The sequence below is a fragment of the Crocodylus siamensis genome, chromosome 7 (genome assembly GCF_052110815.1).
Source record: "Crocodylus siamensis isolate JL-2025a chromosome 7, ASM5211081v1, whole genome shotgun sequence".
Lineage (NCBI taxonomy): Eukaryota > Metazoa > Chordata > Crocodylia > Crocodylidae > Crocodylus > Crocodylus siamensis.
In genome coordinates, this window is record NC_143401.1 from 37831852 (window position 1) to 37850994 (window position 19143).

The window sequence follows — 19143 nt, forward strand, 5'->3', positions numbered from 1 at the left end:
TTGTGTGTCGTAACTTAGACCACCGCCGATGTATTTCAGTTTAATAAATTGTCCCATTGTGGATATAAAGATGTACATATCTGGCAGCTGGAGAAGGTGGTGGGGATGGTGCATGGGGTGCTGGAAGCCCGGGTGGGATCTCAGAAGTTGGCCCTTGGTGGGCTTCCAAGGCCCCATGTACCATCCCTGCCACCTTTCCCAGCCACCACCAAACCTAGCTGCCCTCCTGCCACCTTCCCGCACTGCCCCAGGAGCAAGCTAACCCATTCCTGGTCAGTCCCCCGCAGCAGAAAGGGGGCAGGGACAGCGCACAGAGCACTCAAAGCTTGCCAAGCCTGAGCTTGAACAGATGTTACAGACACAAATACATTGTGATGGTTTTGTCTTTGGGAGTAGCTTGTTGTTTTAGTCATGGCTTCCAAATCAGTTTCATGAGATTCAGCTCTGACTCATACTTGAATGCTTGAGATCAGCAATGTTGTATTTATAGTTATTTTTCCTGTAGGCAGCTGTCCTCCTTATTTTGTAACATTTGCATGTGACTGAAAGAGAAACTGAAAAGAAAATAGGTTCTATCATTATGCAATTCCTGTTGCTAATGAATACATAACAATAAAACTAGAAATGAACATTGATTTTCACAGGGAGGTTATAGTAGTCATTGATCAGATGTTAAATAACATTCTGGAGTAATCAAATGATGGGTCTGTCTACATTACAAGAAAAAAAGTTTGTTAGGATTAAAATGCTAGAAAGCTTTACTGAAGGTTAATTCAACTTTTACTGCTACTGAACTTTTCAAATGTGAAATTCTCTATAGAGAAAAATGAGATGCCAGTAATATAGCCATATTTAGAATTATTTGTTCTATACTCAATGTCTGTCAGTTAGTTGGATTGGTAAAGCCAATGTCATTGAATCTGATGATTTTGAAGTTCTGTAAAGCAAGTTCTGAACTGGCACCTTATGTTTTGATGGTAATCTCATGCCATTTTTCCATCCCTATGTTTTTTCCACAGACACCACAACATATTCCACTGAGCGATCTGAGCACTTTAAGCCATGCAAAGACAAGGATCTTGCATACTGTCTCAATGATGGAGAATGCTTTGTGATTGAAACTTTAACAGGATCACACAAACACTGCCGGTAAGTCATTGCACTGTGTACCAGATCCACAAAGGGACTTGTGCACTGTAGCACTCGGTGTTGTAGACCCTGATTTTTCCATGCCTGCCTAACAAGATTAGAATTCAGAACCTGAACTGTATTCCCATATGATGTGTAGCAAAAGTTAAATGTCTAAGTGGGATTTGCAACAGCTGACATGTAAATACGGGGATGTTTAAGATCACTCTTCAGAAATGCTGAAAAGAAAGTTGTATCTGAAATCTGACTATTCTTCCAGACTTAGGTGCCTGTCCTCAACCCCATGTGATAGTGAGGTTCATAATCTAACAATCTTCCTGGCCTCTGATTCCTGTTAATGATAGTGTTTCTGGATTCTTTCCTGTGACATTTTAGTGCAAAATGTCTAATAGTTCCTGAAGTAGGGACCAGAGTCCAGGACTTCTCCCTCACTTACTCACCCTCCCCCTTCCCCCCAGTAAGCTAAGCAAGTGCTCTCATCCCTGAGTTGAGTCGCATTCCCTTGGCTTGCTCACTCTCTCTTTGTCCCCAGTGAATATTGCATTTAGCAATGCACAATTGGCAATGCTTCAGCAGGTAGGATGTAAAGTTCCCCCACACAACCTTGTCTGTATGTTGGTGTGTAGGGCACTCTAGTGGGAGGGGAAAGATGTGCATTTAAACCTCCAAAAGCAGAAGAGCTTAGATCTCAAGTTACCCACTTCTGGACGACTGCTGTAATTACTCAACTATTCTGCAAAAAAGGTACATTTCTTCTCCTCCTCCAGCTCCATCTTTTTGTATGAAAGTTACCAGGCTGTTGTGCTTTGGAGTGAAATCAGTGCTGCCAGTGACTACCTAGACTGCAGACTTTCCATACCTTGCAGTGGTACCGTCACAGATGCCATGGTACACCTTCCACCAAACACAGCTTAGACATGTCTGAGCTTCATAGCATTGCTGAGTAACAGTACCAGCTAGCCCACACACTTTTTCTACACTATTTCTGGTTGAAGGAAGAGGAAGTAGCATGCACATAAGTGTTAGAGGGTGTTGCTCAGACCTAGAAGCCTCTTACATAACAGGTACATAAATACTGTTGTGGGTTTTGTGCATGTTGGGGCCTAGGATTTAACAAAAAAAAAAGGTAAAATAATGGTAATATCCAAGGATACAACAGTAATAAATATAAACCTATTTACATACATAAATTAGAAGACAGTACAGTAAATTATCTTGGAATTTTCCCTCCGTTCTGTTTGTTGTTTCTTATTTATGGCATTTCATATTTAAAAATTAATGCTTTGGTTGCTTGCATGGGTAAGTTTAAACTTTAATTTTCTAATGATTTTTCTAATTTATAGCCAAATGTTGAGGGTTATATATTCAGATTTTGCTCGTTGATGCTAACATTCCTTTTATTTTTACATGTTTTAAAATATGTATTATTTTTTGGAAAGTTATAATTGGTGGTCAGGAATAGCACTTTGATAAAAATACACCCTATACAGTGAGGAAACATAAAGCTATCCTTGGTTCCAACCAACAGACATTTATTACACCTACATGTTACAGAGCGGGGGAAAATGACTGTGGATCTATCAGGAAGCAAATGTGTGTTTTTACATTATTTTATTTGTTTGTTGTTTGTTTCTGTGGAACAATTTGCTTGAAAAAATAAGCTATTTTAAGTTTGAAATTGAGTGTGCTAAATATAGGCACACATGCCTATACCACTTGAAAATTAATGTTTAGATATACTGCCCAATAAAAGCAGTGGTGAGGAAAACAAATCCTTTATTTATTCTTTGCCTCATAATTTAAACAAATGAAAAAATACCCCAGAAAAATATTTTAACTATTCTAATAACATGTTCAGATAGAAACAATCTAAAACAGTTCCATGTTAAAACACCATATAAACACAACTTGACCTTAATTTTCAATTGGTATAGGCATGTGTGCCAAATTATATATGCAGTATGTATAAATATGCATATAATGGCAAATTAGACAATATTTGCTATATTATGGCACTGTGTACATGTACACAGTTATTATGCAGTTAACTGAGACTAGCAACACATTCAAAGTACCTATCACACTATAGAAAGATTCAACCCTCTATAAACTTAGATCTCAAAAATGTGTAGTAACTTTATGGCTGGTTGCTATCTAGCTTCAATTTGCATGTGTAGCGGGGGCTTCCCCTGTGGCTAAGAGCCCTGTCAGTTGTTGGGGCTCCCAGATATGGGGGGGCACTGTATGCAGATGGAACTGGGAGTCCCACAGTGGAAAGGACTCTCCATCCCAGCAGCTCCAGGAAGCTGCAAACTCTGGTCCTGGCAACCGTGGGGCACTGCTGTGATATCCCAGTCCTGGGAGTCTGTGTGCAGGGCATGCTACATCTGTGAGATGGAAGCTACTTTGATCTCCCAGCCATGGGGATCTCCCACACACCTCCATGGTTAGGAGACTGCAGCTGCTGTGATCCCCCATCTACAGGAGTTTACTATGGACCCATGGGACTGGGAGATACCAGTGGAGTGCTGCCATGACAGAAGTTGCAGAAGTCATGCTCTTCTAGCCTGAGGGTCATGGGACATCCTGTGGCTGAGAGATCATAGCAGGAGTCATCTCCCATCTGGGGAGACTCCGACCTGCAGAAGCTTGTTTTCTGCTAGTTCAGGGAGACCCAGCAATAAGGCACAATGGGATCTAATACATGATCCCACAATCATGCCTCCTTCCATGCACGTATGGCATGGCAAAAGATGCAACTGTTTGGATATCACCTTAGATCATGTTGCACATTTATCTGCATGTGTGGAGGATCCATATGAAAGAAAAATATCAGATTAAATATTTCAAAAGCAACTAGTTTCCTGAAAATGACTAAGGTACTTTAGTCCCACTGAAATTTCTTCAAGAAACAAAAGTCAAGGTAAAATTTATTATCCCTCTTTTTTGGATGACCATGCTTTGAAAGCTAGGCCATGTGGCTTTAGAAGTTGATGCACAAGTAAAATTATCATCAGAAAAATGTCCCAACAAGCTCTTTATGTTTAGTGTTACACTAGTAATTTGTTTTTCCTTTCAATTGTACGTGCTTCAGTGATTATTTGTTTCTCCCCTTTATTTACTCTTCTCATATGGCATGCTTATTAAATTAATTATTCTGAATCATTAACCATGGAAAAGGATGACATTTCTTCTCTAAATCTATCATAAAACTTTATAGTTTTCTGAAAGTGTTTTATTGAAGCAAGTAAGTGAGTTGCACTTTTTATTTAGAAGATTTCAAAGCTACAAAATAGGAAATCACATCTTTAAAATATTTAGTCCTTTTTTCTTGTTGGTGGAGGCAGGTTACACAAAACCAGTAGAAAATAAGTAGAAGTTACTATAACCATTCTTAGGTAGGTCTGTAAATCAGGAGATGTTTGGCAAAGACTATATTAGTAAACTTTATTAATTAGCTTGATTAAGCACCATTCGGAATAAATATTGATGGTGAAGTGCCTTTTCTTTGTCTCATTTCTAAGATTAAAAAAAAAAATTCTAATATGCCCTCCCCAATTCTTCCATGTTTATTTACTGTAGCAATTATGCCATTTAAAGAGCAGTTCCAAGTGAAACAGAATGTTTCAGCCTTCCTGATACTAATTCTATTAGCAGCCATCACTATTTTCTGTAGTTTTCTGAGAAGGTACAATGATCTCAGTGGTTTTATCTTTCCAGCCATGCCTTTTCCATCCCCATAACTTTAGAGAAGGAGAATTTGAAGTGATTAGTTCTTCAAAGGAGTCATCAGCCCTTCCTTCTCTTTAATTCTTCTGCTACATTATTTCTTCTATACAGGGAGGATGTTGGGGAGGGGAGGGGGTGCAGGAGCTATAGTTGAACCTCCTTTCAGCTCTGTGGTGCATGGGCAGTGAGCTCTGAGCTCATTGGCTTCTTAGCCCAGTTTACTTTGGCATGGCTTAAGTATCCAGAAGGTCACCCCACACCTTCTTGCTAGCTGATAAATTTGGGGGTAGGAAAAGGGGCAGGGGGAAAGAGGGGAGTTGTGGCAGTCTTCACTTCTCACATTCTGGGGCCACCCTAAAGTGGCAGTTGTGGTAGGAGCTTCACTTATAAGCCAGTGAGTTCAGAGATCTCACTGCGTATGTACTACATAGCCATGAGTATAACCACACCTCCATGTTTCCTGCTCCTAGATCTGCTTATGCTTCTACACGAAAAGTTTTATGTCACACATTACTGACTTAAGACTATCCTATGTGATGGTTCAATAACAACTAAATTAAAAGATGCTGATTTTGATGAAGAACCATTTATTTATATGTTTGCATATCCTAAAATTCTGTAGAAGAAGGATAAATCTTCATTAAAATGTGAAAGATGAATAAAAAAACCACTCAAAAATTCATCACACTCTCTCAAATTCTTCAGGATTAAAATAAGGTCAATGGATGCCTCTATATATAATATATGTGGAACATCTGTTACTGTAATGTGTATTGAGACACTGAGATGTGTCATGAATCACTTGTGATTTGTTTTAATTAAATGTACCATAAGATAATTTTTTACTTCTTGTCTGACGGGGGAATAATTACGTTTCCCTCTAAATTCAGAATCTGGGAATTAGGATGTAAGCCATTCTAGTATACTTTGTTCCTCCTTTCCCAGTACTCATATTACCATTTCCTCCATTTCCAGCATGGGACCCAGAATTCTACCCCTTCCCACTCTCTCATCATAACACTGCTCTGAAACTGTGGCAAATACTAACCCATACTTCCCTGGCTATTCTGTTATTGGTAGCACTAGTATAACTGCTTGGTGCAATAAAGCAGTTTTAGTAGCATTCACAAGGGTAATGTTTCTCCCATTGATAGAATTTCTCGACCTTATCTTTGTGATATTTTGAAAATCTAGGAAGAAAGATATTTCATTTTTAAAAGCAAATGTTATGGTTATTATTAGAGTTTTAATTCTATATCTGCTTTCTGAACAGAACTCCTATTTTCTTCAATAGGAGTTTGATGTGCAGAATAGTTACAGGTGGCAGTCCTGAATATAGGACTTGATTTGCTCAGGTCTAAGTCATGTTAATTGATTAAAAATTTTACCTATTGTTGAGAATTTTTGGAGGGCGCATTTATGTGTACATTGGAAGCAAATGTTAATAACTTTGCCAGCTACTATACAAGATTTGGGGTATGTGTACAGCTGAGGTTTCCTCTAGCATGAGGAATGTTGGAGGACCTCAAAACTCATGCTACACCACTCATGGTGTCCTATTGCCTATGGGGTTAGGTTATATGGTTAAGATTTTGTGCATTTCGGTAAAATCTGGTGAAATAACTCCTTCAACTTGGAAAATTTAAAGCAGCCTTGAGGCTAATATATAGTGTTCCAGAGACAGATTTGAGCTCCAGGAATTGGGATGGGGAGATAGAAGAAAGCCACAACTATCCTATGTGCATGGAAAAGAAGACCAGGGATTCAGCAAAATGTTTTGTGTACCATACCAGTAATCAAAGCATGAGCTCAGACTACAAATCCTGACCCCAAATCTGACACTGAATTTCACTCCAACATTAAACTTATTTGCTCTCTGTTTTGACTATGTTATTCTACTAAAATGAGTTAGCTTATGCTTTAACAGGAGAGAAAAGTATTAGAAAATGAGTTATTAGTTCACTAAATGCTTCATTGAATTTTTAATTTCTGTCAGTACTTGTATACATATTTCCTATTCAGGAAGGAAAACATTCTGGTTTCTCATGAATTCTCATAGTCATTAAGCAAACATACTTTGTGCTGCTTATGTCTTCTGTTTTAAAGTGTAAGATGGGACCAGTTTCTAAGTGAACTTAGGTGTTTGTATTTGATTCTCTTTCATCTTGCTTGATGAAATTTCTACACATGCAATTAATGCACAGCAATAAACTCTGGGGCAGTTTGAGCTCCATAGTTTATTACTCCTGGGAGTAGCATTTACACTTGTGCTGAGAATTGCAGCAATCTGAGCCAGAGTGGAGCAAGCCTAGGCTGGCAGGATGCAAGGGGAATCAGTCCCAGGCTTCAGGTGGTGGCAGTGTGTGGCAGAATGGCTGGCCAGGGCATGAGGGTGCCACAACTAAGGCGTCATGTGGCTAGGTGGCAGGCAGGAGTCTGACCCCCTGCTGCTTGGAGTGACTGGGCATAAATTGTGCCTGTGGTCAGTGGCTACATATGCATTTCAGCATAGTAAATAACTTCACCATAAGATAGTATTGTTAGGGACAGTACTATCTTACAGCAGAATTAATAGTTTACTGCTCCCTAATGCCTGTGTACATGTGGATGGTGACGCTTTTCTGCAGAGCTAATTAGCCTACTTGCAGAAGCTCATGTGTAGATGCACCCCTTGAGTTCCTGAAAAACTGTTAATGCATCAAGTAGGTGGGTCCCTTCTCACTTCTTTTTGTGGATCAGTATGAGGTAGTATGCCTGATCATAGTTTTATGAAGGTACATCTTTCCTGCCACTTTCAAGATTAAGTTACAATCGGTAATATGATTTTTTTATTTTAACGATTTATTCTAGCGGAGATCCCGACTCGCCCCTGCCACGTCTTGCTGAAAATATAAGTTTTTCTTCTTTTATTGGGAAAGATGGATTTGAACACCACTAGATCTTAACTTGAATATGTTGATTTATTTTCCAGCACCGAACTCTTAAAATCTTCTTCTATGGCTATGCCATGCGTATTAAAAAAACCTCACAGCAATCAATTATTTTCTCTGTTAATTGTCTTTTATTAATTTTAATAAATGGTTCAGAATTTTTTTCCCCACTTCTTTACAGATGGTTTCTCTGGACCCAGGTAAATACAATGTCTCATACAGAAAGAAATCCGGATCAATAACCAAACAAGAAGAAACACTAATAAGATGCTGTGACTTTGTACATTCTTCTCTTAGAGAGACACACCTATCTAGGCATGAAAGTCTTTATCACGCTGTTCATGGCTACCAGCCTCAGGACCTCAAAAGTCCTTTTTTTTTTTTTTTAAATCAATAGGTTCAATATATTCACTTTGACTTTGTTTTTTAATTTTTTTCTTAATATAAAACTTAAAAGAAAGATGTCAGTTGTATCTGCCAGGCTCCTGTGTTTTCCCATGTTTCTCTGGTTTTGTTTTACCTTGTTTATATCAACAAGTCTTCAAAATGGAGTAAATCTCTGCTTGTTGAAACTCTTCTTAATCTAGCACCCAGCTGCTGTTCAACTCTCCATCATTCCAGCCATCACAGTTCTTCTCCACTCCCCTGCTCTGGGCCACTTCACGCCCCCTCCCTTTCATCCAGGTCTCTCCGAGTCCCTGCCCCTCTCTGGGGCCATCCTAACTTTATGGAGCAATAACTCCAGAAGCACAGCTCCCCATAAGATCTCCTTTCCTTCACCGGTTCCTGTCTGCTCTTGTGCAGTATCAGGATCATCATCTTCTTTCTTTACAATCAGTCTTAAAGGCAAGGTGATGGTGGGCTGCAAAGTATATGCATTATGGATTTTCAGCGCACTAATATTAGAATAAAGCTGTCCTCTGTAGACTAAAGAAACTGTTCATGTTTGGTGAATGCACTTTATTAAATCGACACATACTAGTTGTTAAGGTTAATATTTCATTTGTGGGTTATTTTTTTTAAAAGCACAATCAGTTTTACCTTGATGGTGTGAGGGTGTATTTTGATGATTCTCGGCGGGGGGGAAGCAATTGAATTGACCATTGAAAAGATGAGTAGTTTAAAAACAATTCTTTTAAATAAGATATAAAGCTTAAAGTCATATTTTTTCATAATTACTATACGTTACTTAAACAGCTGGGGAATCATAAAGGAAAGCAATTGCCAATGTGCAATAAAGGAGTGGAATAACAACTGAAATAGCCACAGAGATCGATGTGTGCAAAACAACAGTGCAACACAAAACTCTGCTTTTTAAGAAAAGTTAATCTTCTTCCCCATTAAAGCTCATGATTGGATTTACAGGGTTGTGAAGAGATTCTAACGAATCTTTATAATTTGTAGAATGTTTATTGACAAGCAGTGGTCATTTAGGAAACTAGTCTACTAACCAGTAAACTGTTTAGAGGGAGCTTGTTTGGATTTTGGAGTGTGGATATAGTTCTGGTTTGTTAATTTATAATTAAGTATTTAATTAAAACAGAACACAATATGCCTATTTCAGGAAAGCAGGTTGAGATGTTTGTAAGTGTAACAATGAAGAGAGAAATATTGCAAAATCTGTTATACTTACCCAAATTCAAGATGACTTTGAATGGAAGACAACAACCCAATAATTAGATTCTATATCTGGAAAATGTATAAATAGATTATAATTTTCCAGATGTAGAATCTAATTGTCAGAGGGTTGTCTTAAATTTGTCTCTTCCAATGCTACACTGGAGAAAGCAGTAGCACAGGCCAGGTATCCCTTTTTCCCCTCATCTTCCCCCACCTCCCCAACTTCCCCCTACAACCTACCTTAACCCTCTGGTACCTAGCCCCCTTGTGCCATAGCTTCTGTCCCTTCTCCCCTCCCCTCCCCACCTGCTCCCACTAACTGTCAGCAGCACAGCTCCAGCTCTGACTGGCTGAATCTGCCCCAGGTCACAGTGCACATGGAAGTGTAGCTCCTGCCCAGCCATGCATTAGCTTCTTGGAGTTGGAGCTGTGCTGCTGCTAATTGGCCAAGTAGGGGATAGAGCTTCCATTTGCTCTGTGCCTCGGGCAGATTCAGCCAGTCAAAGCTGGAGCTGTGCCCGATAGTAAGGTGGGGGAGAGGCCAGGCAGAAGGGGGGAGAGGCGGCAGAGGGTAAGTGAAGGGGGTGGGACAGGTGGCTTCTGTGGCTTTGACTCTGGCCCTGACCTGACTTTTACTTGAATCCAAGATGAGGAGCTTCCCCCTCCCCCATGCTGAATGAGGAGAAGAAACCTTCCTCTTGGTTTTGAGTAAATAGGATGAATTACCAAAATTCTCTTTTTATTTTAACTTAGATTCTGACAAAGGGTGTAAGAAGTGGAATAATGTGAGAAATTCATTCCTGATGCATTGTGTGTGGAGTACCTTACGTAGGAGTATGGTAATTTTTCACTTTTCAGGGAATCTGTGAAAAGACTTTGGCTGCTTGGAACAGGGTGGTTTCAAATCTCTTTTCCAGTGCTACCTTTAGTTTAAGATACAACTTTCCTGAAATCTTACCTGAAAACTCAGAACGTATATCTAAATTGCTAATTTTTACAGTTTTGATCTCAAGCTGTAGACTACATATTTAACCACATTAAAGTGACCCCAACATTGCTAAAAGATATGACATCTGCAGTGAAACCAGTGGCTTAATTTTTAGTTTGCAGTGTAAAGAAGGAGTCTCCTTTCCAAGTCTCCTTTCCAAACAGGAATAGTGTTGCATGATGTCAAATATCATTGCAAATCATTTACACAGCAATAATTGTTACCTAGCAATATCCCTTGCTGTTGATGAAAGAGTGGGTGGAGAGAGGGGGAATAATCCAAAAGACTATACTTCAGACACATTCTGACCATGACATAGTATGCACACTTTAGCATGAGTTAAGAGTTGAAAAACTAGGAGGATAAAGCCACATAGAAAAACTGCTTCTCAGTTTCTGTTAAGTGACATGTCATCTTAGTAAGCTCTTAGTGTTTAATTTAACCATCTTTTAAAATTCCTGTTACCTCATTTTGTGTGCTTTCTGCTGTATATTATGTACCATAAAATTACACTAGATTTCTTCACATATAAAGTGAAATCTGAAAATACATTATTGAATAACATTGAATAAACAAACATTTCATTGGTGTCACAATATTGCAAGGTTAGTTTCATTCAAGAAATGTACATTATATTAAGTTGACAACCTTAAGTACAACTACAAGAAACTGAGAGAGAAAGCTGTGCTATAATTTAGGATACTTTTCATGTTGAGGGCAATCAACAGGCCTCCTGTTATGAAAATCATTGACTTATGCACATAGCTGTAGCAAATTGCCTAAATTATATTTAAGTAGTAGCAAACATCGTCAGCTTTAATGTTTTAGTGCTTACTTTAGAAAAGCTTAGATGAACTTGGACTATTACATTACAGTTCTCCAAACATTTGTTATTAACTGTCGCCTACTATATAGATATTATGTACTATCATTATGTTGTCCTGTTGCAGAAACGCTCTTATATATTTACTTAACTTTAAAGAATGATTTTGGTCCCACTGACTTCAAGGGAATGAGTCCTGCACTTAAGGTTAAATATATCAATACGTGTTTTGCTGTGTTGTGGCTTTATAGGAAATGGAGGAGCAATTCTCTCCACAACTAAATGTAGGCACATAAGTTCTGCTGAATGCATGAGATTTGTCAAAAGAATCTGTTCTTAAGAACTGATGTGGACAAGTGTGAAAGGGTTTTTTTGGGGTTTTAAATTTATTTTTTGATAAAAATAATACTTAAGATTGTGAATACATTGATAATTAGATTAATTGGATACGTTTTAAATTTTCCCTTCTGTGTCTGTGTGCACACACATGCAAAATTCATGCAATTTTGTTTACTTATCTTTAGATTTTTAAATTAATAAATTTAGAGATGGACTTGAAAGAGAACTTCACAGCTAGGATCCCTGCATCAGTCCTTTCTCAAGCTCTAGCCCTGAAAACTTAGAGGAAGGATTTACTCTGCAGATCTCTCATATAGGTTTGGGCTCACTTTAGATATGACATGAAAAGGGACCTGGTTTCTAGATGGTTATTAGGCCTGTGTGAATAGGGAACTATTAGATTTGGATTTGGATTCAACTGATTCAGAGGCCAGCAATTTGATTCAGAGATTTGGATCACTTTTCCAAATCAATTCAGCTGAATAGGCTTCGGAAGATTTGACGTGAATTTGGAGAGATTCAGAGATTTGTCCATAGAATATAATGGGGAATCAATGAAATCTATAACTTAGACATTTTTTGGCTGATTTAGATGACACTTGCAGAGAGGGTAGCCCCTTTTGAGGGCATGACGTCTGCCAAGCTTCAAGGAGGGGGTTCTGGGAAACTGTACCTCAAATTCTTGAAAGTAAAACTCATGTCATGTGTAGGTGTTAGGCAACAGTGGTGAAAGCTGCAGGGATAGTAGCCCCTGCTGAGGCTACAAAGCCTGCAAAGTTTCAAGGAGAGAGGTGCAAGGGGTTCTGGCTTCTGGGGCCCTGCACCTCTGGCAGATGACAGATAAAACTTGTGACATGGGTGCTTGTGTGACTGAGTGTGTCTGCGTTACGGCACAGTGGGGTGAGAACTGCTGCAGGCCTGGTAGGCCCTGCTGTGGCCACAAAACCTGCCAGCTTTCTATGATATGGGTGCAGGGGGCTCTGGGCTCTAAGACCCTGCATCTCTGGCTGCAGACAGGCAAAACTCATGACATGGGTGGGTGATGTTGTGAATGTGTGAAGGTGCACCCTCGCTGGTGCTGGAGCCTCTTCACAACACAGTAGCGTGCCCCAATGAGGCCTCCTCCTCCCCTGCAGTCTCAGTCTGATCCACCACTTTACATGGCAACAGGTATAAAATAACTTAGTGAATGACCACTAGTGCACAGTAGTACTAGCAACATCTCAGGTATCCAAACTCTGACAGAGCCCTTCTTTCCTCTTAAGCAGCAGCTGCTTCTTCTCCACCATGTCTGTTAAGGTGTGCCCTCACTGTTCACATGTGTGTGCGTGCATGTGTATTTGTGTTAAGGTGCACCCTCACTCGTGCTGGGGCCTCTAGACAACACAGTAGCCTGCTCCAATGAGGCCTCCTTCTTCCCTACAGCCTCAGACTGTTCCACCACTTTACATAGCAACAGGTGAGACAATCTGGTGAAAATCCCTTCCTCAGGCTGAGGAAGCACCTGCAGCTTGTGTGCCTGCTGGTCCTGGATGGAAGAAATAGTAAAGAAGCCATAGGCTGGCCTGGCATGCAGTGCAGGTAAGGAAGCCAGTCAGTGAAAATGGAAATAGACACATCAGGGGGTGGGAAGAGGGGGATGTAGCAGTGCGGGTAAAAGTGCAGAGGTACCTGGGGAGTCAGATGTCCAGCAGGTTGCAGTGTGTCAGAATTCCACTATCTATATTAAGTCCATGAATTTCTGTACCTACTACCTAGGATCCTGATGAAGTGAAGTTCATAGGCCTGGCTCTGAAAAGTTGTTTGAAAATACAAACAAGGACCTAACCTTATCACCAGAACTGAAGCCAACTTCCTACAGCTCAAAACACAAAACCTGCCAATTATTTCCAGTACCCCCACAAACTGAACACCAGAACCTATCAAAAACAACAAAATCCAACTACCTGTGGGGGCACATTCCTCACCAAAAAAATACTCTGCCTCCAGTCTCTCAGGCTTGAAGTTTTTCATCTCCTTGCCCTGGCTGATCTGCCTTCAGCAGTGCTGGCAGATGATCCCAGGTTTGCTACCTTAAAATGATCCCACACTACACTACTACCCCGCTTCTGGGTTGAGGGCGGGGATCCTGCCTTATCCCCCTCCTCCTCAGAAGGCCGAGACACAACAGCAGGAGGAGCTGACTCAGATGAGCCAATTTCCTGAACCTCCAAAACCTCAACCTCCTCCAAGTTGCTTTCTAGAGGAGACTACCTAGGTCTAGGGGAACTTTGAGGGGTGTGGAGCACAAACTCAGATTCCTCCTCAATCCCCAGAATTCCTTAGTGAAAGCACTTAGGACCTCTGGTTCCAGCTCCTCTTCTGGCAGTGGGAGGTTCATGCTGGGAGTTGAAATTGGGATGTAGGAGATGGTCATTCTGCTGCTGGTGCCTATTTCTGGAGTCAGGGGAGATGGTACAGGTGCAGGGACATCAAGTACAGTTCCCACCTCCTTGCCTCCATTGGCAGCAGAAGCCTCATGTCTGCTAGGGAAGAGGATATGTCTATGGTTGTGGGGGGGGGTGGAACTTGTTCACCCACTTTCCCCTGTAGCCCCTCTCCCTCCCCTGGCAGAAGACCTGGCACCTGCCTTTCCAGGACACTTCATATTAATCTTTCCTATGCTACAAAAGGTGTGTGTGTGTGGGTCTGACTTCTTCTGTGTTGTGTGTTTTCTTTATTTTGTTGTGTGTGAGCCCTGCTATGATTATGATTGATTATTAATAATTATATATGCGGTCTTCTGTGCTGTGATATATGAATTAGGAATGTGAATATGGGACTTCTCTGAATTATGAATGTGAATGTATGACTTTTCTTCTTCTTTTCTGAATTCTGTGTTGTCTGCATTAATCTCAGTCTTAATCTCTATATGACTTCTTCTGTATTGTCTTTAGTCTGTATGTAAACTAACTATAACTAATAATATTAATACCTACTAACTATATACAATCTCTTCTTTTTCTATGAATATCTGACTTTTATGATGTGTGTGAGTGTAATATGTGCTTCCCTGCATGGTGATGAATCACACTGCCAGGGAAAACACTGAGCTTTCTTTTTAAAAGTATTGCTGGGTGGGGGGGGGGAGGTGAAGAGAACAAATATGAATTGTAAGAAATGAATTGGATATGTAAAAGTAGAGGGATTCTGAGATAAGCTAAGCTATATCCTATCCAATCCTTTCTAAGAGCAAAAAGGAGCAGGGAACTGACTAGGAAGCCAAGCCAGTCCAGAACTTTTCAGATGCTGTTGCTCAGAACTAGCTCACAAAAGGCTCAGAAAGCCTGCAGACAGAGGCTTTTATGCTGTTTCTGTGTCTCTCCCCCAGACACTGTAATTAGAAGGGGATTCAGGGAGAAATCACACTCACTGGCCAGCTAGAGATGTCAGTCCTTCCCCTAGCCCCCCGCTCCCCCTCCCTTCCCTCTTCTAAGTTCTGTTTCCCCTGAACCACCACCTCCAAATCTTCTTTGAATCAATTTGGAAGCTCTACTCAGTTTTCAATTTGGAGGGTCCGCCTGAATGCTAAGCCCGGTTTTATCATGAAACTAAATTCAGAACCTTAAAGTAAAATTAAGCTGGATAATTACTGATTCTCAGGAAGAGCTACTTTCAATAAATTTTTTGGTTATTTTTTTTTAAATGCCAGAAATCTATCCTGTTGGAGATTCCCAAAGATAAAAAGCATGTGATTAATGGAGAGAAAAAAAAACAGTGATAAATTGTCATCAACTGTACATTCATGTTTTAAGTTACAGTGCAAAATGCCTGACATTAAACAAAATTCCTTCACCTTTTTAATAAAACAGTGAAAACATTTTGTAATACATATATTTAGGGCGTGTATAGACAAAACAGGGACCCTACATTGAAGCGGTAGGTTTTTAAAAACACCACTTCAGTTTAGGGCCCTTTAAATCCCCATGTCATACACACACCTGAACTCTACAGTTGTAGGGCAGCGAACTAAAACTCCTTGGAGGAGTTTTACTTTGCTCCACCCCAAGTCATTTAAGGCATATAACGTCGACAAATTTGCTACAGCGACTGGAATTACTGCACAATACACTGCTGATACATGCAAACACCAACACCATTAAAGCGGGCCAAAAGCATTTAACCCACTTTAAAGTGTCGTGCACACATGCCCTTTGTTTTGTCTACACACGTCCTTAAGCATTATAATCATAAAGCACACAAGTTTTATGCTATTAGCATCATAAAACAGATTTTTTTGAGAAATCTACAAACATTCTTGCGGAAGTCTCAACAAGTGCATCCTGGAGTGGAAGATTATTCCAACATCATTCCAGAAAGTCTTCTGTGTTGGGGAATTTTTAACCCCTTTAATTTTTACAGTTCTTTCCATATAAATGTCTCAGCTTGAAATACATGCATCAGGACTGCTGCAGAATTAGAAATTTTGGTGACCTATTCAAAGCTCCCCCAAGTCCTGACTGTTAAGCACACATTTAAAACAACCCTTTGAGTATAGTGGAACACAAGAAAATGCTTGAAGTTTTAAGTATATGCTTAAGTGCTTTCCTGGAGCAGGGCCATAAACTAGCTGTAATTACAATGACTATTAATGTTATGATACTAAAATTTCCTGGTGTTACCATGTCCCCTTCTTCCCTTTCTCTCTTTCCGATTTTTATGTCATCCAAATACTGCAACTAGAATTGAGATGCAAGCTTCACTTGAGTCAGAGCCTTGCTGTAGGGACACTCAGCATGTGTTGAAGTTAGAATGTGTTCTGACCAGCTGCATGGTAATGCTTACTATGATTATATAAATGGATCCTGCTGGTGCCTCATATGGATCATATGGATCCTGCTGGTGCCAGTTGGAGGCTCCAGTGAAATGCTAGAGCTGGGACTAAAAATCAGTTGATTCTTGGTCTTAGCCCTAGGACTGCTGCAGAGTCTCCACAGACAATCAGCTGACTTCCAGTTCCAGCCCTGGGACTGCAGTGGAACATGCCCCCCACCCCAGCTGGGCAGCTTGTCTCAGCTCCAGCCCCAATCCCTCTCTCCCCCATACCTCTCCTCTCCCCCCTACCTCAACCGCAACAGACTTACCAGCTGGAGGCAGCTGTGTCCAGCATGGTAAGGACTGCTGCCTGTTTAGTCTATGGGTGAATCTCCAAAGTGAACTGGGAGAGTGATTTGAATCTCTGAATCAAATCACTGTCCCTCTGAATTGGCCAAATCCAAATCTGAAGTGAATACTTGCTGCTTTGCACAAGCCCAGTATTCAACACTTACAAAATGTTATACGGCCCTCAGTAACAACATTGCCACTGGTCTTAGCAGGATCAGGTCTTTTTTTTTAAAATCTATTTTGTGTATTATTAATATATAGTTTGAGGGAGAAAAATGAATTTGTATTATCCTGTTGGTGGCTGGAAAGGGAGAGAATTTTTTCATAATAACCAGATCATATGCAACATTTTGAAGAGGCCTGGTGAAGTCTTAAAAAACCTTTCAAGTGACTAAAACAAGAGCTGGATCAGGCCCTTGGCCTTATAGTAGAGTAATGGTCGATTATAACAGTGCAGTCCTATATGGGAAGTAAGAAATGTATCTGCCCACTGAACAGCTCAGTGAACATTTCTCTATGAATGCTAATGACCACTGGATCTCCTGACCGCACACATAACATGGTAATAAAAAGTTACAACACAATATGGAATGTTGTATTAGAATTCACTCACCCCACATTGACAAGGACTATTTGGTGCTGGCTACCTCATCCACAGACACTGGATACATTTCTCCAGCTACCTGCCACTATTCCAACCTGAGTAAAGGTACAGTATGCCCACTGACAGAGGGGAATCAACTCTCCTTAGCATAAAATATCAACAATATCCACACAGATTGAAGCCAGTTTATGAAAGAAACAGACTGTTTCTCAACTACAATTCTTTCCCCAAACAAAGGAAATTATGTTTATAAAATCCACTAAAAGGAAAGTAATATTGTCTGCAACATAAACAGGAAGTCAGAAGGCAAAGACTTAGTATTACAAAGATACATTTATAAGCCCCAGAAAAATACCACAGTATTACAAGAATACTCATGCTACATATGCACAGGTATGCAGTAAATAAAAGTGAAAGCACAAAGTATGGACTTAATGAGTACATCAATCTGTCCCCACCTTCCCACCCCCATTTATGGAAACTGTAATGAATTGGACTCCAATAGCAACTCCCACATGGCCTGGATTTACTAAACAAGTAAGATATATTACAACTATATGGAACTGAACTTATGCAAATGTTCAGTCATTACTATGTTGTTAAAACTTATCTTTTTAAAGGACCTTAGAGTGAGTCAGACTTTTCTTGCTATACCTCCCTTAGGCAATAGAGGAATTTGCAATGTGTGTCAGTCAGATTTTTGAAATCTTGCTCATTTAAATTCCAATCTTTGCCAGCATTTTAAATGCATTGAAACTAGTAACATTTCTAAATCCACTCATCTTCCTACAAACATTCTTGCCATAAAAAGTTGCAAGGGAAGAAATCTCTAACTCTTGGTCTAATAACACTGGCCAAAAAAAGTATAATATTAACTATTCAAAACCACCAAGACAACATTCAACAGAAGCCTCCATATTTTAAAATTAATCTGGAAGTGAAAAAATGAAGCCAAGTCATTCAAATGAATAGCATTAGTATGGTCAAAATGAATATGATCAAAATAATGAAAACGAGGTACAGTGGAAGTGACTGACCTATTGTCACACAGGGAATGTCTGCACTGATGTTCAGAGCTGACTTTATCTTCACGCTAGTAAAAGCTGCATGAGTTGTCTTTCCCAATCTATATCAGCCTACTTCGGAGGCATTCTCATTGTGAGGCTTGTGTGTCAGATGGCCCAGTTCTACTTATTATTCCTTCTGAGTCATCCCTATTCACAGGTGGTAGAGAGAAGTAAGATTCTCAGCAGCTGGGAATTGTACGATTGCTGAGGGAAGATTTTTCTGTACTCAATGCCTTCAAAGGGGTTTACAAAGGGATGGTCATTAAGTATAGGTTTAAGGGTGACCTGAAGATCCATCCTAGATATCAAGGTAAACATAAAAGCAGCAAATTAGTATCAGAAGCAGTTAGGACTTTGGTCTCTTTTCAGTCCAATTCACCATATAAGTGTGTGTTCATTGTTGTGGTTCAGGCAATGAAAGGTAGACATATAAAGAACATTTAAGGCCAGATATTGCATTTGATACATGCTTTCATTGTTTAGTTGAAGTCAATAGGAAAAGAAAAAAAAATCCTTAGAAATAATTGTACTCTATAGTTTCTGATAGTACTCTCCTTACAATATGGTTTCTGATAGCATTCTCATTGGAATTTATGGTAATATAGTAATTTGTCACTATTAACCATAACAAAATTCTAAAACTGAAAGTGTAATATGCAGTGTCAAGGAAATGGAATAGTGAGTGGAGGGTGACTTTAAATAGCTTAACCAATACCTACCAGGACATACATATGGTTGTGGAAGTAGAG

The 19143-nt window shown here is 39.9% G+C and overlaps 1 protein-coding gene across 1 annotated transcript in view; it reads left to right on the forward strand.

Annotated features, from left to right (window-relative positions):
- The window catches only part of NRG3 (neuregulin 3), a 1079313-nt gene that overhangs the window by 440596 nt on the left and 619574 nt on the right, over positions 1–19143 (forward strand). The window contains exon 2 of the mRNA XM_090058267.1: positions 1020–1149. Within this exon, the coding sequence (XP_089914393.1) occupies positions 1020–1149 (130 nt within the window). The remainder of the gene's footprint in view (positions 1–1019; positions 1150–19143) is intronic.